Source organism: Callospermophilus lateralis, unplaced genomic scaffold (genome assembly GCF_048772815.1).
Source record: "Callospermophilus lateralis isolate mCalLat2 unplaced genomic scaffold, mCalLat2.hap1 Scaffold_63, whole genome shotgun sequence".
Taxonomy (NCBI): Eukaryota; Metazoa; Chordata; class Mammalia; order Rodentia; family Sciuridae; genus Callospermophilus; species Callospermophilus lateralis.
In genome coordinates, this window is record NW_027514713.1 from 18103489 (window position 1) to 18130690 (window position 27202).

Below are 27202 nucleotides of genomic sequence, written 5' to 3' on the forward strand. Positions count from 1 at the left end.
CTACCCCATGAATTTACAGTGTCTCTCTAGGTTTTCAGTACCTCACAGATTAGGGGAAGGAAAATAATGTCAACAACCTATGCAAACAACATACAGCATTAAACTAAATACTTAGTTTCTACTGTGACTTCTACAATGTTAATTAGCACAAGAAACAAATAGTATGGTGAGCAGTTGCCACCAGGAAGAACAGCAAGTTATGTATTATGTGTGGCATAAAAACCAAAGAAGTGACTATGACTATGACTTCCGTAGCATTAATAATTGCTACATCATTAGTGATGGGAGCAGGCATTATATGAACCAATTAGTGCTAAAAGATGTTAAGAATAGAGTTCAGTGCGAGGGAAGAATTTTAGGTAGGTATAAAAGAATTTGAAGTTTCAAAAGGTGAACAGGGAAAATGCAAAAGAGATATAGGATGTGATGGTTATGAGGGAGGAGGAGAGAAAATAGAAGTAAAACCTTAAAGGAAAAGTGAAAGAGCATGATCAAATTTGGCTATTTGCAAGAGCAGTAGAAACAAGGGAAACAGACAAGTGAAAAATAATACAAAATGAAACCAAAATATACTAATCAAAACCCCTAACCCTCAAAAGACAGAGCAAGGAAAATGGCTACCTTCAAGAAATGATAGATAGGAGAAAAAAGAAACAGGTCCCAGACATCACCAGTAAGGTCACAGAAAGTCTCTCAGAAAGATGTGAAAAGGAAATCCTCCAATTAGAAAAGGAATATAAAGTCTTAGAATTCAAGGTGAGAAATCTAAGTTAAAAAAAATTACAATTAGAAATTTAAGTAATCCCTCCCCTTTGAAGATCCAGTTGGTTAAATACACTCAATTGCTGTGGCCCATTGTAGTGCAAAAGTAGCCATGTGCAAATGAATAAGCACTTAATAAATAAAATTTAATAAAATAGGCATATAAACAAAACTATGAACACTGAAATTCAAATTTATATAATTTTTATATTAAAGGTTTCATTTGATTTTTGTTTTTTGTGGGCCATTTAAAATGTGAAAACCTTCCTTGTGAGCCCTACAAAACAAGTGGGAGGCAATATATGGCCCATGGATCATTTTTTTCCAACTTGTGTGGAAAAGGAATGAAACTTTTGAACTTTGGTTTGCATTTTTTCAGGATATAATGATATTTCAATGCCTTGAGAAATTGATTCTTCTTTTGTGCTGTAAACATTTTAATTTGTTGTGTCATGCAAATGATATTAAACATTTTACAAGCTTGAGCTTTTCACAACTGTTTCCAAGAGGAGAACTTACATGTAAGAGAGTATAATTCTGTCAACTGATCTAAGTTAGTGATAATTCTGTTTTACTATACTCCTTGTGTTAGGATACTTTTGGAACTCTTCAGTAATCATGTCAATAACTAAATTTGAGGCATCATAAGTTACAGCTTATTTATGATTGTGGTTTATTCTGACTTCTTACATGTTGTGTTTTTACAAATTTGAACTCTTAAGAGATCCCAGCACTTTGGGAAATAGTTTGAACTCTGTTTTCTGAATTGACCTACTGGAGCACATCTATTAATAGACTCAGTCCTGTGTTTGACTTTATAGATTTCTCTGAGGCTTAATGAGATCTGACCACAGGGTGGCATGTTTCTCTTACAAACTTCATTGTTAAAATGGAAAGGAAAGGGGTTTTAATTAATGAAAAGTCTTTCCTCTAATTTTGGTGTTTAAATGACCGGGTTTTCTCTAAATTGTTTTTTCCCCCTGTAGTTCATTATGAAGATTTGCATAATATTAAATTACAGTGCCTTAAACCTTGATGCTTTAAAATCTCCTTACCTTGTGGTTACAACACAAATTATGTAATGTTTATAATTGAGAGAATAGTGATTAGAACTGTTTTTCATAGAATATATTGGATTTAGCCATTGACCCCAGGTTTAAAAATCAGTCTATAAAAACTGCTAAAAGAATATAACGAAAGTATCTTGCCTTTTAGTTGTGAAGGCATGGGCATAAGTTATTGGCATAAGATTTTTATCTGATTACAGAGTCTTCATGGAGGGATGAATGAAAAAGAGCTTGGATGCCAGATGGTCAGGAGACACAAAATAGTTAGAAAAGTGACCTTTTATTCTGTTAGATTAAGGTGAGAGCTGAATCTCTTCCAAAAGTTTTCATACATGAGCTATAAGGAGAGAAGGATCATCTCTGTGTAGTTTTTAAGGGAAGTGAGTTTAGTGGAGCTAATTAAAGTCTTTGTAGGTGGGACTTCAGTGCAGATTTATCTGGAGTCTAGGCACATGCTCTTTGTATGCTGGTATTTCCAGTTGGGTTCATTATTCGTTGGAGAATGTGTGGACCTGGTGATGATCCTTGAGGTGTAGAGTTTAGAGAATTATTTCTGAAACTAGAAAATGGGCCAAAAGTATTCTGTGAGGGTATCACTATTTAATATACCACTCCATCTTCTTTGTCTAATTTTTTTAAATCTCATTGCGAACCTACATACCAAGTAAATACACTGCTAATAATTTACATGTTTATCTAATCACCTCCACCAAAATGTAAGCTCAAAGAAGTTAGAGATCTTATTTTCAGGCTCATTTTGTATTCCAATGCCTAAATATTGCCTGGCAGGTAAGTGCTTAGTATGTGTTTGTTGTTATAACCTACCAGAATTGGGGTATAGTTTCACAGTTGAGATGATATATGTAATTTTCCTTAACTACAATATTTTATGAAGATAGGCTTCCAAGAGGAGCTTTGCTAACGCAAATTTGCTATATCTTTTCCTTTCCTAGGGTGATTGTGTTGTTACAGTACTGCTTGCTGAAGAGGACAAAGTTGAAGATGATGTAGTTTTTTACCTGGTATTTTCGGGTTCTACCCTCCATCACTGTACAAGTACCCGGAAGGTCAGTTCTGATACTTTGGAGACCATTGCTCCTGGTAAATATTTGGGATCTTTTTTAGCCTTTACTAGTTCTTGAATATTTTTGTTCTATGTTCTTTACTATAGAATAATATTAAGAGTGAACCAGAGTGATTCAGATTTTTAAATACATAGGTGCTCTATTTTGTTAATCTTGTTTGTTCCAAAGAAGTGTGAACCTAATTAGAAATAAATGAAATAAAGTGTTATTATTTGAAAAATAAAAATCAGGATCAGCAAAAATATTAATTTATTGTAATGTTGAAATTTTGGAAATACTAAAACGTGGTAGAAGATATGAATTCTCATGGGCATACAGATTTTATTCTGAATTTCATGGTGGTAAAACTAAAAAATAAAACACAAGCAGTTATGCATTTCTCATATCTAGGATGAAAAAACCTGCAAAACTTTTATGAAGCCAAATTTGCCCCAAATTCATAAGTTATGGTTCATTGTGGAATGAAAGCTTAATCACTATTGTATTTTTAAATTTAATAGAATTAAAAGATGTTTACTTAATAAAAATTTTTATGAAGTTATGAGGACAATGCTACTTCTAACAGAAAGGGGTGATCCGGTAATGCTTATCTCTTGGCCTGTTCTAGCCTTTGAAGATATATTGATTTGTATTTGGAGATGAGCTTCTATCCTCAGTTGACCTTGCTTTAAAGTTAACAATAAACCAGTTTTCATCAGAATTCAGAAGAGTGTATAGTTAGAGGGAACCTCTAAAAATGCCAACAGCTTAACTATTACCATCTAGAGAATGATTAGACTGTCAATCTTTTTTATGAGTTCCACTTTGTTGGTGTAGGTGTTGTAAGGTTAATTTGTTTGTGAAGCACTTTGAATATCTGTTTTTTGCCAGTATTGGATCAGGTTGCCCATTTTCATTCCAGTGACATTTCATATAAATTATCTTTATGTCTGATACCTACCAAATTCTGAAAATTATGCCACAATTAAGAACTAAGATTATGACTACTGAAAGTTTTATTTACCTTCTTGCATTGCAAAAGTTATTTTGAAAAATATGGGATATAAGATTTGAGACAGGAATTTTTCTCCCAAACTGTTAGGGATAAGAAATAAAAAATAGTGGTCAGCATAGATACTGATTCCCCGCCCCCCAGGAGTATTAGGTATTTTTTATAATTTAGACTGCCAGTCATCTTGTTTGCTGCGATGTGCATTATATTGGAAAAGGTATATCTGGAACTTGAGGTCTGCTGTCTAGCAGGTACCATTCATTACCATTGCTAAAAATGTATTATATGTTGGTGATAGGGAGAAACTGGGTAGAATCAGTCTGTGACTGGGCTCTTAGAAAGGAATGGAGGTAATTTTTATTAACTAATTATTTCTGAATTAGAAAAACTTTAAAGTTAAAGGTGTGTGTCTTTATATGTATATATGTGTACGTATGTACCTAGAAAGGAGCATCTTAATTAGATAGTAGAATAATATGAGTAGTTAGGGAAGGGCAAGTAGGACAGGGATACAATCCTGGGTTTTAGCCATGATAATAATAAACCTCAGCAGAGTCCAGTACTTTGATGGAGAGGGATGTGCTTGGAATCTTCCTTAGAAGGGTCCTTAAATTAGGAAGGTAGCAGGCGATTACTTTTCTTGGAAACATAAACCAACTGAACTTATAATGACAGCTGGGGTTCTAAATTTATTCTATATCCTTGTAGCATTTTTTCCAGGATAACTTTCTGAACTTTAGTTTCCATTTCTTCCCTTGACTTTGGTTCTGATACCTCTTTATATGTCTCAGTACCCCCCTTTCCAAACCACACTCCTCTTGAGTGTCCATTTGTACCTGCTGACTGTGGGTGCCCTGCACTGCCATCCCAAGCCAATCAAAATGAGTATTGTGTACTCTCCTCTGCAGAATAGAGTTTTTGTCTGAATCAACAGAAATTATTCCTGACCCATTCACTTCTTCAGGCCTGTAGTAATGCCATCTCTTTCATTTTCTACTTATCAGCGTTCTTCTTATCCCCTTCCCACATTCTCTATCATTCTTGCCAGCCATGCCCCCCCATTCCCCTGAATATTCTGCTACCTACCCACATTCAGTCAGGTAGCTTAATCACAACAGATGTGAAGAAAAGATTAGAGTCCTTGAAGACTCTACTTGTGGAAGGCCAGGGAACTCTTTAGCATGTGAGCCTCTGCTGATTAATATTTGATATTTGATTTGTAAGGATATCAGCGAGACCCCTAGTTGGTGCACTAGAAGCCAACTATTTAAGCAAAGGAGATTGACAACTGAATCTTTCTGCTCTAGTCATCATGTATAAGTTTTCTGTGTTCTTTTCAGCTACTGACATTTGGAATAATTTGGTAATTTGTTGTGAAAGGATAGAGATAAGTGTGTTTTGGGGGTTAACTTAGTTTTCCCTCCCTTTTGTCTCTTTGCTTCTTCCCACTTGTTTGGTTTTCCTTTTCTTTCTTTCTTTTTCTGTGGATTAAACCCAGGAGCTCATACCCAGCCCTTTTTATTTTGAGACAGGGTCTAAGTTACCCTTCTAGGCTTGCAGGCCTCCTGCATCAACTTCTGAGTAGCTGAGATTTACAGGTGTGCATCTCCATGGATGGCTTCAGTTTTTAATTTCTTGTTTAATCATGGAATTAATTTTTTAGGCTAGAATTAAACTGCCTTAAGTCTGCTTTTGTACTTCTTAAACTTGTGCCTTCCCTTGCTCCATGTTCTTGCTCATCACGTCTCATTGAGGCTTCTTGTCTACCTTATAACAATATACAACTGCCTTCTCTCAGAATTCCATGTTCCCCTTTCCTGCTTTATGTTTTTTCATTGTACTTATCAACTTCTAACACATAATATATTTCGCTTATTTATTTTATTTTCTGCCTGCTTCTACTAAGGTTTAGTTAGGTTTATGAGGGGAATAATTTTCTTTCTTTCAGTGGTACGCGCTAAGAAGGCTTCTTCTAGGAATTCCTGCCACTTGATGGGATAACGTTTCTGCTGTGTTGTAATCATTCTAGTTCTCAGAAGCTGATCCTTTGGAAAGGTGAATGTACATATATATATCCCCCTTCTCCCTAATTTTGGGGAGAGGGGCAGAAATGATTCTCAAATTAAACACTTAGCTTGGAGCAGAAGTCTGTGTCCTCTTTCTGAAGCTAACTGATAATTTCTTTGCATCAGTTAAGCTGTATTGATAGCCTCAGGTTTTCTGTATACTGAGGGCAGTGTCAGTGTCAGATTAATCAAGATTCTTCATGGAAAGTCTACACAATAGTGTGTGCATTGTAGTTACTGGATAAATGTACGATGTCTTTTTGCTGCAGCTGCTTCTAATCAGGATGTCTCTCTCTATCCTTCTGCAAGGATTAGACTTGCAATTCCTAATTATTTGGGCTGATTGTGTATGAAAAGAAAAAGAACTTTGTGCCTTATTCTTGTTTTTTTACATCATGCTTCATCCACATTGCTGGCTCTAATTTTTTAGTTCTCTGGTATGTTTTACTGAAGTGTTTACTGTTAGTGTTTTGAAATGTTTTAGTTTCTAAAACCCGGTGATTGATTGACCTTCAAAAGACAGCTACTTCTTGATTTTCATCTGTAAACTTTTATCAAATATTGTCTGAAAATAGGTTGAAATACTAGACATTCTAAGTTTTCTTCTAAAACAAAACTTTGAATCCAGATATTACAATTATATCCCCAATGTATGTTTTCTAACTTTTTTATGTTTTCTAATAAGAACTTTCCATTTGAATAGAGACTGTAGAGAAGTGGTAAAGGTTTTTTTTTTTTTGTAATTCTTATTTTTTTTTATAGTTGTAGATGGACAGAATGTCTTCATTTTGTTTATTTTTATGTGGTGCTAAAGATCAAGCCCAGTGCCTCAAACATGCTAGGCAGACACTCTGCCACTGAGCTACAGCCCCAACCCCGGTAAAAGCATTTTTAAAGTAACCCTTTCTTGCTTGCCTACCATAGATGGCTCTAGATGTGATTCAGTCCCCCCCCTAAAAAAGTATGGTAAAAGTAGTAACATATTTAGGGACAGGTGAGTAGAGACATGAACTTCCTACTTTTTTTGCGTTTGAATTGTTTGAATTGAAGCATACTACTTATATAATATATAGTGATTTTTAATAAATTTTGAACACTGAAAAGAATACTTTCTTTTTTTGAAAATAAATGCTTCATTGCATTAATTAACACTAGACACAGACTGAATTTTATAATAAAATATTATTTCCAAAATACTTGTGAGATGGCTGGTTCAAGAATATAATTTGCTATGAAATACAGCTTAAAATGGAAAAACATTTCTAATAATAAAAGACGTTAATTTTGTAATTAAAGAAAACATAAAACACCTGTTATTGTCTCCAAATAGTAAACGGATCCAACCTTAAATCACACTTTATTTAATTAATGATTTTCCTCTCAAGATGAAGCTAAGGTAGTTTTTTTTGAAGCCAGTATAGGATTGGTAAATAGTGTAAAGAAATCTGAGTATCCTTAGAAGGTAATTCTTAGGGGGAATATAGAGTACTATTTTATTATATTCACTTTTATCCATGAAACTGAATTTAGACAAAGCATTGTTTTCAAATGCAAAATGGAGCAGGATTTTTAGTTGATTCTCCACACTGTTTTGTCAAACATGCTGGTATAGAATGTTTTATAAAATGAAATCTTTTTTCACCTTGTCAATTACTTTTAGAATTCACAGCAAGCATTCTTGTTTGACAGAAAAACTTCAAACCTTCATTGACCCCAAAATTAGACTCAACACTTCCATATTTTTCTTTCTCTTTCAAAAGGGAAGGTACTATACAAAGAAATTTGTCATGAAAAGGAAAAACAAAAACATTTATCACAATCAGAAGTCTTCTGGATTTAATGAAAAATTGCAGCCTAGATCTCAACAACTGGACCTATAGTTAGTTATAGCATGATGTGTTTTTTATTTCATGTGAACCAAGATTCTTTTTCTAGCAGCGGATGTGCAGAGATAACCAAATTAGATAACATATTTAAAAATAAGTTGTAAGTTTTTAATTGGCCCAATCAGAGAATTCTGATTTCTTCTCCACTATCAAAGCAATCATTTATTTTTTGCTGGACATTTTATAAGAGTCTCCCTATTCTGAACTACTGCTGTAAGGCTACTGGACAGCTCTGAGTTTATATTTTAAAATACTTAAATTGTTATCTTTAAGTTTGTCAATACATGTAGTGCTTGTACTGCAAAAACAACAACAAACCTGAGAACTACTCAGGAAAGATATCTGTTTTCTACTGTTCTAGTTATAATGTTATGAAGAAGTTATACATTTTATCACTTTGGAACTGTGAACATGGAACTGGAATATTGGGGCATGCATTACAACAGGATTGATATCCCCCAGGGAGTATAAATTGAATCTTGGGGCTACAAAAATATAATCTTACTCTTTACATATAAAATAAAGATAGACATAATACAAATATGTGTATATCAATGGTATTAAAATTTCATGAGGTGTGAAGTGGAGAAAAATGTCTAAAAAGGCTACTTGGAGGGATAATAATGAAAAAAAAATGGTTGAGAAGTCTGCCTTAGAGGTATGTAGGATGGAATATAGAAGATCACATTTTTACCATTAATTAGCTCCTTCCTTTTCCAAAATGCACATGATGCAATTCCTTCCCATGCTTGCTTCCCCCAACCCCCCACTCCCTGCTCAAATACTCCTCTGCATACAGAGATGTTTTGAAAATATACCAAATTTGTACATCTGCAAATAGAACACCAAAAACTAGCAGTGGGTACATACTTTTTCATGCAATCCCAGTTTCTGAAAGAGTGTGGCTCTGAAGAATGAACATTTTCTTTAACTCTGTTATATCTACTTGAAAGATAGAAAAGACTAGATTTTTAAATACTTTGATGCCAAACTGAGTAGTAAAGACATTATTTTATATTTTCCACCTCTGACTACTAATTTCTTAGAAGATGACATCTGTGTGAGACTGGGCTTGTCTGGCCGAGCAAACACTTTCAGGGTTCTTCTTTGGATAACTGGTAAAACAAAGTCCCAATTGTTTCATTCTGAAAAGAGAGGGCCCGGATGGGATATGTTCCACTTTTAGCTTAATAGGAAATGAAGTAATTCTTGGGCCGTGCTTTAGTTTTGTGTATCTGTAGCAGTGTTTTGTTTCCATGGATGCAGATGCTCCTTATAGTGATAAGAAGCCTGCAGGACAGCTCTCTCCTGAACACACACCTCTGACTTAGGAATTTAGGAAAGAAGTGGATTAAATTATTCTAAGAGGACCTTTGCTTTACATTGCTGCTCCTCACCTACGTGCTTCTTGTATTTTTGTTTATTTTTCTCCTTTCCTTTATTTTTTCAGTTCTACTGTTGTGCCAAAGGCATCAATTGGCTCCAAAGCTTTGTTGGGCCACGGTGATTGAGAAGCTCTTCTTAAAGTTTTAGGGATCCGTTTTTCTTGAGTTCCCCGAACAGGAACATTTTAATAGCTAATAGTAACACCAGTTTTAGATGCCTGCTTTATATCCAGTGCTTTGTGCATGGCTGCTTTTCATATTTGTAACAATCCTTGGGTTGGTGGTATTCTCATTTTAGGTATAAAGGAACAGGCTTCAGGGTTGAACAGCTTTCTCATGATAACCAAAGCAGTTTGGGGTTCAAACCTAATATTGTTTGACTCTTCAGTCAATAGTCAGTATTCTTCAGGATCCCTTTCAGTTCACTCATCTGGGAACAGGTCTCTTCTACCTCAGAAATCTGTGAACAGGCTTGATAGTAGGATAAATTTAGAAAGGATTTTAAAAGATGAAAATATTAGGTGGTCTGGGGATTGAATGTGTGTGTGTACTTAGTAGTACATGTATGCTCATCTCTTACTGCTGTTTTGGCAGAATTTGTTAGCAGGTGGTCCATCAAATTTAAATTATGATCATTAATGTTTGGGTCTTTAACAATTTATCTTTCTTCGTCAACTCTCTTAATTCCTTTAGGGCTACTTCCTTCATGAGTTCAATAAAAATTTCCAAACTTCCTTTAAAAAAAAAGTACTGTGGTTTTTTTTTCCTTATTAACAGGAAATTGAGTGGAAGGAAAAACACCATGGAACTAGCAAAAATCTTGCTACTACTCTTTAGTGTTTTTATAAAAGAAGTTAAATTGTATTTATTATATCAAATTAGATATGAGTTTTCCATTGGATGTCTTTATAGTGTAGCTGTAGAGATTGTTAATACCCTGTATTCATCATGTAAAAAGGCAGCCATAAGACTAATAGTCACCAATAAATAGTCATGCCTCTAGAGCTAATTTACAGTAGTAAAAAGTTTTATGTATGCTTATGTAGTGACTTTAGTTTTCTTAGGTTTACATTATAAAACTTTTAATGTAAAAAATTCTGATTTCTTTCCCTATATGCTTTATCCAAAAGTTTATACAAATTAAAAACTAATCTTTAGATCCTCTTGAGCCTAATAGAAAATATCAGTATGAGACAGTAGCACGTCAACCTTGTGTAACATTAGGTTGAGAAAGTTTGTTCTTGATCAGTAGTAACTCTTCCAGTTACTCTTCAATGAAGAGTTGTCCATCAAACCCTCAGTTCTCTGCTCTTCTGTTAACCCACAGTTTTTTTTTTTTTAAATAAGCCTGTAATAGACCAAACAAACTTCAGATTTATGGCATGTTTAACTTACAGTGATTTAAGTTCTCCTTCAGATTGTTAAGTTCATCTGACAGGAAAATATTAGGCTAACAATTGGATGACATCTGTTTCATGGTCTTTTAGTGGCCTAAAAGACCATGAAACAACTCAGCTTAATTGAGTTTACAGAGAAATTGTCTCTTTCTCATTTGGTGTAGCTGATTTATTTATTTATTTATTTATTTTTTGAGCCATTCCATTGAACTTTTAAGGATCTAACTTATAGGTAGGTACTTTTTATTAGAGGTCATTTTACCCAAAGTAGAGTAGCTTGACAAATTCATAAATATATAAAATACATAAATAAATACATAAAACATTCAGCACAGTATATGCCAGTCTTATTTTAAGCAACTATTAGGTACCCTGTTTTGGGAGATGGGAGAACTAGGCACAGGGGTGCTTTACCACTGTGGTACATTCGCAGCCCTTTCTTATGTTTTATTTAGAGACAGGGTCTCCTATGTTGCATAGGACTCTGCTAAATTGCTGAGGCTGGCTATGAACTCTCACTCTTCTTCTGCCTCAGCCTCCAGATCTGCTGGAATTACAGGCATGTGCCACTGCACCTGGTTTAGGCAGTCATTCTAAAGTATGGAAATTGCAGTAGTGTTCTTTGCAATAGCCTTCATTGTTACCCTGAAGGGCATGCTTTTATACTTTTTAAAAAGGCATTTCACTCCACCACACTTTTAAAATTTCACTTGTTCTCAAGTTGAGTTATTAATGACAGGTATGATTTATGAGGTAAAATAGTTTCTGGAGAGACAATTGAATTACTTGTGTCTCTGTCTTGAATTTTTAATTTCTTTCATTTCAAAACATGACATTGATGTCAAATATAACCTTTCTTTTCCCCCATAATCTCTTAAGATACTTTACCAGTGTGTACTGTTTGCTTAGGTGAAATATGAGGAACCCCAAAACACCAGTGTTATAAGAAAAGAAAAAATAAAGAACATTTCAGATAAGGAGGGAAGGATTAATAGCATAATCTGATTGTTGTACCTAATATTTGAGCTACTAGGTATCTACTCAAAATGATGTTTGAGAACTGTTTTCAGTATTTTTAAAGCTTTAAGAAGAAACAGGATTTTCTGATAAATACAGAAAACAAGATGAACAAGGAAGGAAGGCATACTAGGAACTATTTTTAAATGGATGAAAGCAGGAGGAGTAATAGGCAACATCATTTTTTTATTTCTCCATGCCAAATAGTAAAGTCATAGTTCTTTGTATTCTAATTCTTGAAAATCCCTTTGTGTGCATTATGTAGTGAAGACCCAAAGAAATTAAGAGACTTGTATAACATCCTGTAGCTAGGAAATAACAACCCTGAAGTTTGAATACAGAAATCTCCAACTCTGTCATTACACCTTATATCAAACTAACAAAAATGGACAGTGACACCAAGGATCAGAACTTTAGAAATTTTTATACTTCTGTTGAACATTGAAAAGGCTGCTTAACACTTGAAATGTGTGCCAAAATACTGTAATTGGGAATATGAGGTTGTATGGTGTACCATTGTCTGCTTTCATTGCTGGTTTATCTTGTGCCCTGAAATTCCTTCTTCTGCTGTGAAAAACACAATAGACATTTTGGTTTGTATTTCATGCAAGCATTATGAGTGTGTCTTATAGAAGCAAGGGTAGAATTAGAGGTACTGTTGCCCTTACAAAACAAATTCACTTGCCTTGATCCAAACAACTGACTTTTAATAGTGGAACTATATAGAGACTTCATGCTTTGAGGCCCGTGCCAGAAATGCTTTGTTATATGCCTGTACCCTTGTCAATTTTATTTGTATATATGTTTGTAATGAAATGAATTCAGCACAGTTGTTTGTTTATTGTTGTTTATTTTTAGTGGTGCTGTGAATTGAACCCAGGGCCTTATACATACTAGGCAAGCAATCTACCAATGAGCTACACCCCAGCCCTGTTTCTTCTTTAAATTAAAAATAAATTAATGATTCAAAACAGAATCTTATAATTATATTAATAAGGATAGTATAAGGCATTTTATAGTTTTCTCTGTGGAATTGACTTCAAGAAGTTTGAGGGTGTTTCCTCCACTCATTACAAACGTTAAAGTACCATTAAAGGGGTTGTAGCAACTGGGTATTTCTTCCCACATAATCTGTAATTAGTGTAAGGTATAATCTATTAAAGAGCAATTTTTAATAAATCTTGCTACTATTGGAAACCAGGCTAAAGCCATCTTTCTTAACACATTCTTATTATTTGGTTGTTAGCATAATATTAACTATTTTAAGATCCTAAACTTCTCTTTAAGAATATCTTTAGGGAGGAATCCTGTGGTTTCCATTTGCCCAATTTGTAACCTCTTATGAGAAGGAAAGAGAAATTTGTTATATTCCTGTATTATTGGGGAGCTGTATAAACCAAAATTTTGCTATAGAGCCTTCCTTAATAACAGTCAGGTTAGAAATATGATGTGATATTTGCCAGGTTAAACCTACACCTGCGAGATTGTGTTTATATATTAACCAGAGTTTACTTGCTTGCAGGGAGAATGCTAGAGAGCCAGACTCCTGGAGCAGTTTATCCTATGAAATCCCTTATGGAGATTGTTCTGTGAGGCATCATCGAGAATTGGACATCTATACATTGACCTCTGAGTCTGAATCACATCATGAACCTCCGTTTCCTGGAGAGACTTGCTCTGGACATATTTTTAAACTTATGAACATCCAACAGCAACTGATGGTAAGGAAGGTTTTCATTTGCAGGTTTATGTATGCTCCTGTGTGTGTCCCTGCCTATCCCAGTGAAGCTTGCTGTTAAAACATAAAATGCTTCCACCAAAGCCATGAAACCTGTAAAGCAACGTTTGTGGCATTAGATGATATCACTTAAGATACAGAATTAGCATTAGGGTTGTAGCAGTAAGGGGCTGAGTGTTTTAAATTGACTTCTGCCAGATTTATAAACACACATTGTAGATGTAGAAGTAAACAACAACTAGAACTAAATTTTCCTGGCATAAAAGGAAATTTGTCTGTGTTTGGTTTAATTTTATAGAACTAAATGAGGGAAAACAGTTTCTGAGATTGTCGCTAAAGAACACGAACCCAGTTTGCTCATCAGTGAAGCCTTTTCCCAGCTGTTTTAGTGAGTAATTGTAGTATTGCTATATTTAAATTGATAGTTACATGGTTAAAAAGATCACTAAAAAAATTTTTAAATTTTATAATCCATTCAGTCCTTCAAGATAAAGTTGTTACCAGACATAAAAACATTACAGACTCCCTGGTAGCATTTATTATGAGTAGTATAGGCGTCATATGGGTACATTTCTCTTGACCACAACATTTGAAAGACTAAGTTTAATTTTCCATGTTGTTTATTTTAGAGCTGATTGGATTTGGATACAGTTTGTTAATAATTTCATTTAAGGTCATTTGGGTTCAGTTCAATGGCAGAAGCTTCTTTGAGAGCAGACATGATTTCTGAGACCAGCAGGCTAAAAGATTCCATAGTAGGGTTGAATAATGTGCCTGCCTCTGTCTTTTTGAATTGTTTGTTCCAAAGCACTAATTTTATTTTCCTTTGAAGAGACTATTAGAAAATCAGTTTTTTCCCCCTTAGAACTCTTCTTACTAGGTGAATGATTGTCCACTTGAAAATAGCAACTAATAGATGTCAAAGCTACCAGAAAGGTATGGTTGGCAGAAAATATGAGCAGTTAAAATTGTGGAGAATGCATGTATTAGGAGCTTCCAAAATTCTTCAGGTAACATTACTTATTTCTGCAGATCTCTATTTTGTAATGTTTATTAAATGTTGTGACCTGCTTTCATAGATTTTAGGAGACTGTTGCTTTCAGTCTGAATGTTATCAAGTTAATTTTGAATACTCTTAAATGTAGCCTGCAAGCTTTTAGTGAAAATCCTTTTTTTTTCTTTTGTGGTGTTTTCTAATAGAGATACTTTAATGAGGATGACACATTTTACTCTTTTATATGTAAATTTTTACAGTAGACTCAGGAATTAGGAAGAGTCTCATGATATAGTGTGCAGCATATTTACTGAATGACTAGATGATTGAGAGGACATATGACAGTAGGTATGCATGAGATCATTGTAGTTGTTCAAATAATAACAAATGATAACAAATCACATATTTTAAAATTATTTTAATGTATCATGCAAATAGTATTCCTATAACAATTGCTGAAGTCAGGATATAAATTTACTAAAGACTCCTGTGTAATTTTTTCCCCTCCATTTTTCCTAAGACTGGTCTGTATACACATGGGAGTTTTACATAATTATAACAGATTAAGGTATATAATTTTTCCCCACATTGTATTGTAAATGTTATTTTCTGCTTATACTGTGGTCTTCATAGTTAACATTTATATAATTGTGTAGTATTCCTTCCATCAGGGTGATGAACCATGATTATCTTAACCATTCCTTTGTGGGTTCTACTGCTTACATTAAAAAAATACTTTAAAGTTGCAAAAAATAGTTTTGAGATTACTTGTAATATCTCAAGTCCTAGTACCCTCTGAGAGTAATTAAGTTAGACATTAGTGCTGTATGTTCTCATATAAGTCAGTATTGACATCAAAATGTCAAAGAATACCTACCATGCCACTTTTTTGTTTTCTTAATTCTCCTGGAATTTGAACCCAGGGCCCCATGCATGCTAGGCAGTCGTTCTTCCCCTGAGCTGTATCCTCAGTCATGTCACTGCTCTTGACATTATGAACCAATATGTAAAAAAGTTAAACTAGATTGGTTGGGCTTCTTTGGGAGATTAAAGGATTCTTTGTAACTCATCAGTGAGTGTTTAGGATACATAGGCATCTGATTGCATCTTGTGGTTAAAAACAGTTTATGAAACTGGTTAGGATTTATTTATACTTGAATATATGAGACAGGATTAAAGTAGACACTTCCCCTTTAATGAATATATTAAAAAGCATCTTTTGAAGGTGCTCACAGTGCTTTTTAAAACTCTTTTATTTGTTCTAATTAGTTATATATAACAGTAGAATGCATTTTGACACATTGTACACAAATGGAGCACAAATTCTCATTCCTCTGGCTATACATGTACTGATACAGAGTCACGTCAGTAGTATAGGCCAGTAGTATAGTCATGCGTGTATATAGGGTAATAATGTTGTCTCTTTCCACCATCTGTCCCACCCTCATACCCCTCCCTTTTCCTCCCTCACTCCCCTCTGCCCAATCCAAAGTTCCCTCATTCTTTTCTTATCCCCCCCCACCAATTGTGGATCAGTATCTGCTTATGAGAGAAAACATTTGCCCTTTGCTTTTTTTGGGTTTGGCTTATTTCATTTAGCATGATATTCTCCAGCTCCATCTATTTACCTGCAAATGCTATAATTTCATTCTTCTTTAAGGCTGTGTAATATTCCATATCACATATTCTTTATCCATTCATCCCATGAAGGGCATCTATGTTGGTTCCATAGCTTAGCTATTGTGAATTGAGCTGCTACATTGATGTGGCTGTGTCACTGCAGTATGCTAATTTAAAGTTCTTTGATTATATGCCAACGAATGGGATAACTGGGTCAAATGGTGGTTTCATTCCAAGTTTTCTGAGGCATCTCCATACTGCTTTCTATAGTGGTGCACCAATTTGCAGTCCCACCAGTAATATATGAGTGTACCTTTCCCCCCATATCCTCATTAACACTGTTGATTGTATTCTTAATAATTTCCATTCTGACTGGAGTGAGATGAAATCTTAGAGTAGTTTTGATTTGCATTTCTCTAATTGCTAGAGATGGTGAACATTTTTCCATGTTTGTTGGTAGATTGTATTTCTTCTTGGCTCACAGTGCTTTTTTAAAACAAGATTTTTGAGCCTTAGTTTTAATCGACTTTCTAGCATATTTTTCTATATAGAAAAGAATCAGTGAGTATTTCCTAAGTCATTTTTTACACACCAGTGGAGAGAGGAAAATAATAGCTAAAATGAGAGATAATTAGGGCTGGGGTTGTGGCTCAGCGATAGAGCACTCGCCTGGCACGTGGGAGGCCCTGGGTTCGATCCTCAGCACAACATAAAAAAAATAAAGATATTAAAAAAAAGAGAGAGAGATAATTAATTTGTATTTGCTTAGATCACCGTATCATGTGACCTTGGAAGGGCCAAGAGGGCAGTGAGTTATGTTTAGTAGAGTTGGGCTTATAAGTATCAGTGACATCTTCTCTCGAACAGCTTTTTTAAAAAGTTATCTTTGATTTCCTCCTAGAAAACAAACCTCAAGCAGATGGACAATCTTACGCCCTTAATGATGACAGCACAGGATCCTTCCAGTGTGCCCAGTGTCCCAGAGACAGATGGCCAGTTCCTTCTCAGTCCACCTGAGCCAGCAGCTTTCTCCTCCTCCTAAAGAGACTGTGAGCACTGTATGCTGCCAGGGGAGCCCTGTTGGACCGATTGAGAATTCCTGTGATTTTTCAAGTGTAGTTGAGGGAGAGAAGACAGACCAATCTTACAGTAAAAAAAATAAAGGCGTGGCGAGAAAAGGGGAAGAGGTGGAACCGGCACCTATTATGGACTCTGGGACTGTGTCCAATCAAGACAGCTACATTCAGAGCATGCCTGACTGTAGAGTAAAGGGCACAGCTGGCCTGCTATCCTGTGGAAACCAAAATGAAGAAACTGGAACAAAGTCTTGTAGAATGGGCACAGACGAGGAGTCTTTGAGCATTGGAGGCAGTGTGCTGCAGGGTGATGTGGTCACAGAGTTAGGCACAGCCCAGCATTTCTCAGGGGGTGAACTAGCAGACAGTTCAACAACAGAAAGCAGCGCCTCACAAGGTGCAGGGGAAGTGGAACATAGCCTCATGAACATAGCTCCTGCCACACAGAATAATATGCCTCAAGCAGTAGAAAGTATACAGGAAAGATTTGAGAAGTCGAATATCAACACAACTGGAGCCACTGACGTACCAGTCATAAGTGAGCCTGTGGATAAAATCAGTGTTCCAAACTGTGTCTTTGCCACAAGTGCCCCGAGTAGTGACAGACCTGAGTCTTCATTTGGATTTAGTCTTGGAGAAACCCCCATTGAAAAAACAGCAGAAACTGAAACTTCTGGAAATTGTGAGGAAAGTGCTGATGCTCTAGATCAGAATTCTCTGATAATCCCAACTGCTACAAATAACAAGATTTTAGATGAATTAGAGCCGAGCACTTCCTTAGCAGACAGATGTGAAGCAGTGTTACCTTTGGATTTAATCTTTTCTGAGATAGAAAAAGATGTAATGCCAAACCAGGGATCAGAAATGAATTCATCTCATACTCAAAGCCAAAACAGAAAACTACTGGCTTATTGTGCCACTGGAGATGATAAACTCTGCTCTGACTCAGAATGTCAACAGAACACAGTGACTTCTAGTGGTGAATTGATTGCAAAACATTGCAGTGACTTGGTTAGACCTGAAAACACCATGAAAGGGCAACCCAAAACACAAGACCCATCCACTGCCATCTGCCTTGAAGACCAACAAGTAAATACAATCACTTCAGAATGTGTAGATTTGTGTCCTCTCAAAGTTTTGAATAAAAAAGGTCAGGGAAAAGATTCAAAACTAGATACGCTTTTAACAAATGTTCTTGAGGTAGTTTCACCTCTGTATCCAATTGTGCCTAAAACTGAGAAAGAACTGGTTCCAGACCAGGCGGTGCCATCTGACAGCACTTTCTCTCTGGCAGCCAGTCCAGGCAGTGAATCAGTAACCAAAGATGACGCACTTTCTCTTGTCCCCTCCCAGAAAGAAAATGGAACAGCAACTCCTGAACCACACAGGGCTTCAGCTTGTAGAGATGGCCTGGCTGGAGGAGATTTGAATGATCCTGATGAACAGTTGCCAGGAGACAGGGCAGTAGGCCTGTTCTTGCCCTCTGCTGCTGTGGAGCTTCAGCTAAGCATGGGGAATACCAGCCCTGGAAGACATGATGGGGAGCCTGAAGGTCCTGGCCCCTCATCAGCTCCTGAAGTTCTGACTAACTCTTCTCTACTGAGTGTGGGTAAGGCCACTTTGACTTCTGATTCAGTTTTTATTGAAGAAGGCAAAAATCTGGTGGTTCCAGAAAGTTCTATAGTGCAGAGACAAGATGACAAGGACAAAGCAGTGCCTTGTTCCTCCATTAAGGGAGACAAGCTTTCTTCAGGAACATTTCAGGAAGAGCAGAGAACACTACCTCCCAGACAAGAGACTCCAGAATTCTGTGAAAAACCTACGTTGGTGGCCTGTGCTGAGGACAAAGCACTTCTGCCCAGCAGTTCACTGGGCACACCCTCTGCTTGTCTTAAGACAGAAACTAAACATAACAAGGAAGTGGCCCTACAAGTCTCCCTGGTGACTGAAGGTGGGGCTGCACAGAGCCTGGTGCCACCAGGAGCAAATCTGGCTACAGACTCAAGGCAGGAAGCCTTGAATGCAGAACAGAACAGCTCACCTCTGTTGTCTGGTTTTCTGCCAGATGAATCTGAGGCTCTTGACTGCACTCCACCTTTTGCTCTGGATGTGGGAGTTGATAATACTGAATCCCAGGGAAAAACCAGTGTTCATGAGTTGAGTGGAAATGTGATGGTGGATGTTGCAATGGTTAATGCTCTCCGAGGTACTGCTGGGCCCAGAAGAAAGGACAGATCACCCAACATGCAAAACATCCCAATTTCAGAAGTTTTATTGAGCCAGGAGAAGAATGTGATCCAGAGTTTGCCAGGAGATTTACTAAACAAAGGTATGACTGGACTACAGGGAGCTACAAACCTGGGAATGGTACCTCCTGATTGGAAGACAGGGAAGCAGGAGAGACCAGACCATGGCTATTCTATGGGTGACTCCAAAGAGTCACAAATGGATGATGGAGCACTACAGCTTATTGCTAAGGAGCTCCCCACACAGACAGGGCTCTCAGATCTCGATGACAAGGCTCCCACTGGCATGAGAGAAGTCACACAAATCTTGGCTCCAGGCAGGGAAAGGAGTGATCGCATGGTCTCTGTTGAAGCTGCACATGTCCCTGAGGGAGCAGACTTGCTAGAGGCGACTGCCTGCCGTATAGTGGAAGCTGTCATTGAAGGAGTCAAAGCCTCAGGAGTGCTGATTCCTGAGGGGGAAATCAGTCAGTTATCACCATCTGGTCCTGATCTGGGCCCTAGGACAGAACAGCTGACTGGGAACCCTGCAGGATGTTTTGCTGGAAGGGAGGAGCCAGAGATTGGTCAGCCTGAGCTAGCAACAGGTAAGCAAAGCAAAATACAAAATTAATATTTCAAGAAGCAGATTTCCTTAGAGTCTCTTGGACATGCTGTTTGAAGGTCTTTCTTGCTCATTGAGTAGATTGCCAAGTGAATAGACACCACCATCAAGAGACGCATGTCGTCTTGGGGTTGGACAGATTTTGCTTCCTGTATTATAGACTCACAGCTTGATTACTTAAGCCTGTAAGTGCTCTGTCACACTGGAGCAGTTGCAACTTTCCAAACTGGAAGATGGTGCCTAGATCACAAGTACTGTAAAAAGATGAAGGAATTTAGCAGATGTTTTTATTCACACGGCCTAGTTCTTTTCTTTGGAACCATAGAAAACAGTGCTGTAAAGGATGTGTTTTATTTACAAGCCTGAAACTCTTCCTCTTTATCATTCTGTCTGTATTCTGAGAAAATTTAGAGTCAGGGTAGTTTTATGAACAGCTGTAAATAAGTATCATTTTAAACCCAGCACCCAAAATGGTGGTATGAGGTCAGTGGTTTGACTGAGGAGACTCCCTCCTTTTCCTGCCTGAGGAGTAAAACTCCAGTTCCATTGCTTATTACTTCTGAGCAGAGTCTGAGAATTCAGGACCCTGCACAGCGCAGAGGATAGGATGCAGGATTTCCGCCCAAGCCCAGTCTGCTGAGCTGCTGTCACCAGGCAGACCTTGTGTCTGCTTATCTTGGTGAAGCAGCTGCACCGAGCAGATTGCTCATACAGCAGCCTGTTCCATCTATGGGTAACCACGTCCAGAGACAGCAAAGAGAAATCACTGTTGCTCAGTGGAAATAAACTATCTGAATAAAACTTCTTATTGGGGGTTGAGACTGAAGCTGAAACTGGAGTCTGTCTTGGTCTTGACTTCTGAAGTCTTTAAAGGTCAGTTGGATGCACATTCTTATACTACCATCTGCTACCATCGATAGACAGAAGACCTATCTCCATGCCTGCCCCTATGCTTTTGTAGGTAAGAGATAGCTTGTTTATCTTTATTATTTGATTGTTTTTGTTCTGTTTTTTCCCCTTTTTCAATTTTGACAAGCTTTTATAGTATAGTTCGTGTTAGGAGTATGGGGTGTGGTGTGGTGAGAAACGGAGCAAAAACAGTTGATTAAGAAGAAGTGCAATTTAAACACAATTGTTAATTTCCCTGGTAAAGAACTTTTAGCCATTTTGCACCCTCCACCCTGTCCCAGCTGGGGGATTTAAGTAATCGGAAGTAGAATTTTTGGTGACTAAAGGTTTTTAGATTTATTAATGCTTTAAATTATTAGTGATAGAAATTTGTTGATTGCTGTCTCAGAATTTAAATGAGAAGGTCTCTACTGTTTTAAATAAGGCACAACAACAAGTCTATTTTGGGGCTCCTGGCAGGTTGGCATTTCAGAAGAATGGGAGTGGCTGTAATTTGATGCCTGGCTATGTTCATTTAATTTGGGTGCTGTGTCCTTGGCCACATGGGTGGAATTATTTCTTCTTCTGACTCCATGGTCAGAATTTAACCTGAACAACTTTGTACTATGTAGGGTTTGTGTCTGTAGTGCTCTACGAGAAAAGGTGAAAATGGAGAATTTCAAACTTTAATAGTACATAAGTGTAGTGAATACACTAGGAAGTGTTTTAAGATTGTAAACTCTTTAAGAAGGAAGAAAGCACAAATCAAAATTTAATAAATAAATAAAAGGAAATTAAAAAGGAAAGAAAATAGGAAATTTCAACAGTGTATGTGGTCTTGGGGTTGGTGTATTTTATGTATGTGAATTATTTGTCCTGTTTCCAAAAGGTGTCTTCATAGGTTTACTGTTCTCATGATCTCAAACTACAGGGAAAAGTATCCAGTGATAAAGAAATCAGTGACTTCTTCAGAAACCAGGGCTGGGAAAAGTCCCTGGTCACAATACCCTTAGAAAAAGCACCTGAGTCTGATCTCAGAGCCAAAGGGTATTTCCTAGGAAATTTTCATTTCACTTGTAAATTTAACTATGTAGTTTTACCAGAGAGGAAACATTGGTTTAGCTGCCGATTTGGAAAGAGCCAGATAGAATAAAGGGGATGTGATCTCTCACCCATCCAAAGCATTGATTGCAGTGCTTAGGAAGTTGGTGATGCATGACTGAACCATGCCAGTCCCACAGAGTTACCAATACCCCACATCTCTGTAATCACTGTTTACCATTGGAACTGGTTGCTATGTGCCAAGATACATATTTTCTGTTTTGGGGTATAGGAAAGTAAGGTTGTGCCAAGAATACCATCCCCAGATGAATAAAAAAAAATCAACACCTATTCCTCCAATTACTCTCACTTAGAAATATTTTGATAAAGGGGTATTTCTAAGGGCATTGCTCAGTGAGATTTTTTTTAACTTTATAGTTTATAAAACTTAGATTTTGATACTCTGGGCAAAGAAACTTCTTAATCCATTTTTAAGTTGGTAGTAAGATTATATAATTATAAAGGCAAGGACAGAAAAAAGGAGATTTATAAATGTTCATTTATAGGAATCTAACCTTCCCAAATCAAAAGAGAACTTTGGACATGTTGCATGTACTTCTAGAATAAAATCCTAATTAGTATAATTTATTCTTTGGCAAAAGAAACAAGCTTTGTGTTTTTTGGTATTTGTAGGGAGCATTTTTATTTGTCAGAGTACTGGTATCATGAGATCAATGAAGACCACAGCACATTTTTCACGTGAAAATGAGATGACAGTTCTGTTTGCATTTAGAATACTGAGACAAATTTGTTCAGTCATTTTTCCCTTTATACAAGTGTCAGAAGCCCAGATTTACCTCCAGCATCATTTTTATCACTTCCTTCCTGTATTTGTTTGGCCAAGTAACAAAAGCATTACTGTTCAGTCTGTTGGTGTGACCAGCAAGAAGACAACTACATAATACTAGAGAAAACATGTATAAAGGTTTTTTCTTAATAAAATGAATTGCTGGTCTTTTTTTTTTAAATATTTTGATTTTGGAGAAAATAAAGAGTTAAAATTAAAAGTAATTTTCTGGATTAGTTCAGTTTTAGTTATTACAGTGATAGGGTGGATCGGGAGTGTGTGTAGTACAGGTTTAGAATAAGTCAGACTTGTTCCAGAGGGTTTGTCTCATTCTCAGTACAAATCCCTCTTACTATTTTAAAAAAATATATTTTTGGTATGGTCAGAATGGACTATTTATAGCTGTTAATCTGTTCCCTTACGGTTTATGAATTGACTTTTCCACATGGAAGTCAGCACCATACTCACAGATTTGTCATGAAAAGTCAGGGGTGAAATGGACATTCAGTAGACACTGAACCAGCTCTTGCCTTAGCTCCAAACCCATACAAAGGCTAGAGAAAACCACACAACCATGTGATAAGAGTAGCTCACTCAGCATGGGGTCAGAGTGACACCAGCTCCTGACAGCAAAAGAATACTTTTCCATTTAAGGCAAAACAAACAAAACATGAAACCTGGAGCTTGTTGTGTAAATAGTAAGTCCCAAGAATGATTTTTTTCAAATGCACTCACTTTGTAACCCTCCTTTTCTCTTCAGAAATGCCAGACAGGAAAGCTGAAGATGAAGTGGATTTTCTAAGTAAGACCAGAGCTAGTTCAGTGTCTGAAGAGGTGGCTGTAGGGAATGGAGCTACCACACCTAGGATGAAACAAGGCCCAAAGACCCAGGTGGTAAGTGGCATCAGTAAGTGTATAAGCACAGTGTATGTTTATTAGTTTGGTCTTCTGTGTCTGATTTATGGCTGTGGTTTTTGTTTGGGGCATAGGGGCACAACAGTATCCCTGCCCCCTTTTTCTCTAATTCTGATATAGAAATTTGGTTGTTGTTGCAGCTAAGCTTTCATAAAAACTGTGTACCACACAACAAAGGTTCAGATGGGCCTGCCTACATGAATATCTTGGAGAGTACAGTGAAATACATTTCCTCCATGAACACAAGACTAACTTTTGTCATAACGCTTAAAGTGGTCAGACAATAAGAATTACCACAAAAGGGGAATCTGTAAACCTGTCTTAAACCTGACTCCTCTTTTAGTAGCAGCAAAAGTGAGGTTTTTGTTTTATAGCTGTCTAAAATATGAAGTGTTATCATTTTTAGCAAAGAAAAAAGTGTAGTTTTTTTTTTCCATAACACTTTTATTGAGATACCATAAAAACCCACCCAGTCAAATAAAGGGCATATTCAAATAAACTGCACAGTTAAGTAGCTTTTAATATAGACTTATGCAGCTGCCACCACTAATGTTCTAACTTGACAATATTATCCTCACTCCATAAAGAAAGTCCATGCCCGTTAGCAGTCCACCCTTGCTGCTCTTCCCTCCCATCATCTTCTGGCAGTCACTTATCCACTTTCTGTTTCTACAGATATACCCATTCTGGAACTTCATATAAAAGAATTACCCAATATGTGGTCTTTTGTGACTTACTTTGTTCATTCAGTGTGGTATTCTCAAGGTTCATCCATGTTGCAGCATCAATCATTATTTCAGTTCTTTTTAATTGTCAGTCTGTTGTATGAATTACCACATCTTATTGTGTATTTGAATTGTTTCCACTTTCTGGCTATTAGAAATGTCACTGTGAATATTTTTAGTACAAATTTATGTGGACATATGTTTTCATGTACCTAATAGTGGAATTGCTAGGTCATATAGTAATTCTATACTTAATATTCATTAGATTTTTAAAAACATTTTTCCTTCAAAATCTTGAGATAATTTTTCTCTGGTTTAAGGCTACTAACTTTTAAAATGAGATCTTAAATTTGTTAGGGGAAAATAGTACTCTTTACTTTTAAGATTCCATGCTGGTCAAAGAAAAACCTATAGAAAGTTGTAAACCAAGCTAATGGGCTAAATTATACTGCCCCTTGGAAAGTTAGTATTCCTCTGCTAGATTTAACAGTGCGCTGTTTTTGCTCTTCAGGGAGCTAACTTGAGTTTTGTTTCTTTAAAGTTACCCCAGTAAGTAAACAGAACTTTACTATAAAAACTTTCATTTGTATAACCTGATAAATAAGCCTAATTTTATTGGAGTACAGTGGTAGGAGGGTGCTGACTGTTCTAACTGGCCCCTAATTTTTCCAGATAATATTCATGACTAATGCCTGGGTGGCTACTTGTATAGCAGGCATTTTTCAGATAAATGTTGCTTTTGCTCCTGGGGAAAAAAAGAACACACCCAGCATGGGTACATATGTCTTTTGTTACTGAAACCCCTCAGAATGGGAAGGAACAAACCCACATCCTCAAATTCAAATGCCTCTGTTTCTTAGTTCTCCATCCTGATGTAGTGGTTAGTGTCATCTAGCGCCATCTGATGCTTGGCTATAAAGCCACTGCTCTCAGATGAGGGACAGCTCTTTCCTAAGTGTGTATTGTCTATTTTAAAGAAGAAGCTTTATTATTTAAAACTGATAACTTTTAAAACAAAGGAACTTTTAAAAAGTTCTTAAGATATTCTTCTTCTTTTAAAGTCCTTTCTCTCCCAGTCCCTTTCCTCTTTTGGTTTTTCCTCTAGTTTAGAAGATGAGAGAGAATTCCTCTGGTAGGTCAGCATGCTACATTACAGATAAAAGAGTAGACCCTAGGAGAGTCATCTGACTAGTTCAAAGTCAGACCCAGCTGGAAGGAGAATTTGGGGTTTAATTTCTAACCTAGAACTTACATAACAAGGCACATTCCTCCCTAACTCTTTACCCTGGGCTCTGTCATTGTTGGACACATGTTAAGGAGCCTTGGAATCCTCTTATTTTTTTCTTGCTAAGAGATCTTTCTTTCCCTTATGCTTTGTGTCTGCTTCCACTTGGTGTAGCTGGAGAAAGCAAATGCCAATAGGATTTTCAAGTCTAAATGCTGCAGTTTTTTTTTGTTCCATCAGCATTGTTACAGTAATGTGAAATCTGCCTCACTTCTCGTCATTGCCTCACTCCCTGTCAGTCTGCCAAACTTTCCCTATTAGCTATGAATTGAAGGATAAAGTTTGGATACAAACTTTAATTTTTCCATTGCCTTATTTTCTCTCTTTTCTGATGAAACTCTTCATATATTTATTATGTAGTTTTCACTGAGTCAGAAAAGAGCAGAGGTCTGTAGTCCTTCTTTGTTAAGGGCAGAAAGTAAATAGGACATTCAGTCTACATCATCACTAGTCACCTTTGCTTTTACAAAAGGAGCCATCACAGTATATAAATGAATGAGCCTGACTATGCTTCAGTAAAACCTTATTTGTGGATGCTGCAGTGAGACTCTGTTCTTACAATGTTTAAATGTCATGGAAGAGTTTTCTTCTGAATTTTTTCCAGTCACTTAAAAATGTCGAATCTACTTAGTTTTTTTTTTTTTTTAAATGGACAGGCAGTGGGCCTTTTACTTGCAGTAGTAGCATGTGAGTTCCTGACCCGCAAAATACTTGTATATACATGGATGAAAAAAGAAAGCAAGCAGATTTCTTCTATTCCTGTTCTTTTTAAAAATATATTTTTGTGGTGAAACTTCTAGTTACTAAGCTGTAAGTTTGGAGCGAGGGTTCCAGTTCTGTCTTTTCTCAACCAGCTTTTTGACATAAAGTCTGTAGAGCTTAATTTCTGTTATTAATTTCTGTTATTAATTTCTGTTATTTGCTCTTCTATAAGACAAATACTCTTGTCAACCTTTATTTAGCTCTGTATAGTGATCTAAGAAAAACTTCTTAAATCTTGCTAGAACTCATAAATGTTTGGGCATATGAATCCTGAAGCATTGGTTATCTATGGTGGTGTGAGCATGTATATAGTGAAGTTGGCAGAAAGGGCAAAGGATAAAATATTCCAAAAGTAAATTTAATATTGGTGTCTGAGACGCAGTTTCCAAAGACAAAATTTTAAAATAATATACATTGTTTTACACAGAATTTTAGAATAAATACATGAGTTCGATGTGCATTTTTGAAGATTGCCTTAACAAAAATCAGCATAATTTTACATGTTACTCTGTGTATATTATTTTCTGCCTAACCCTTTGAAAATAAATAAACCAGCATAATTTCCAAAATTTTTATTGTTAAAATAAAAGGGACAGAACAAAGTAAGATTTCCCCCCTCTATGTAACATGAGAGAGATATCAGTAACTTCTCCATCCTGTGTTCTGTGCAAACCTCTTCATCTAGAATATTCACTATTTTCTCCACTAAATTCTCTAATCTGTTTAGACAGAGTTCAGTAATATTTGTCAGCAATTGCACATTCACTCACTTTATACTTCAGAGAACAGAACATTGAATTGTAAC

General features: G+C 36.4%; 2 protein-coding genes across 2 annotated transcripts in view; both read left to right on the plus strand.

The window, feature by feature from the left end:
* Nucleotides 1-630: 630 nt before the first annotated feature.
* Nucleotides 631-20617, plus strand: LOC143389642 (A-kinase anchor protein 13-like). Its single transcript, XM_076842563.1, is given in 6 exon segments — nucleotides 631-756; nucleotides 2783-2896; nucleotides 13162-13377; nucleotides 16910-17047; nucleotides 17049-19917; nucleotides 20502-20617. Coding segments are annotated over 6 exon segments (3579 nt in total).
* Nucleotides 20618-20825: 208 nt separating this feature from the next.
* Nucleotides 20826-27202, plus strand: part of LOC143389641 (A-kinase anchor protein 9-like) — a 133562-nt gene continuing 127185 nt past the window's right edge. The window contains 2 exon segments of the mRNA XM_077108363.1: nucleotides 20826-20895; nucleotides 23471-23604. Coding sequence (XP_076964478.1) covers nucleotides 23473-23604 — 132 coding nt within the window. The 5' untranslated portion in view covers nucleotides 20826-20895; nucleotides 23471-23472.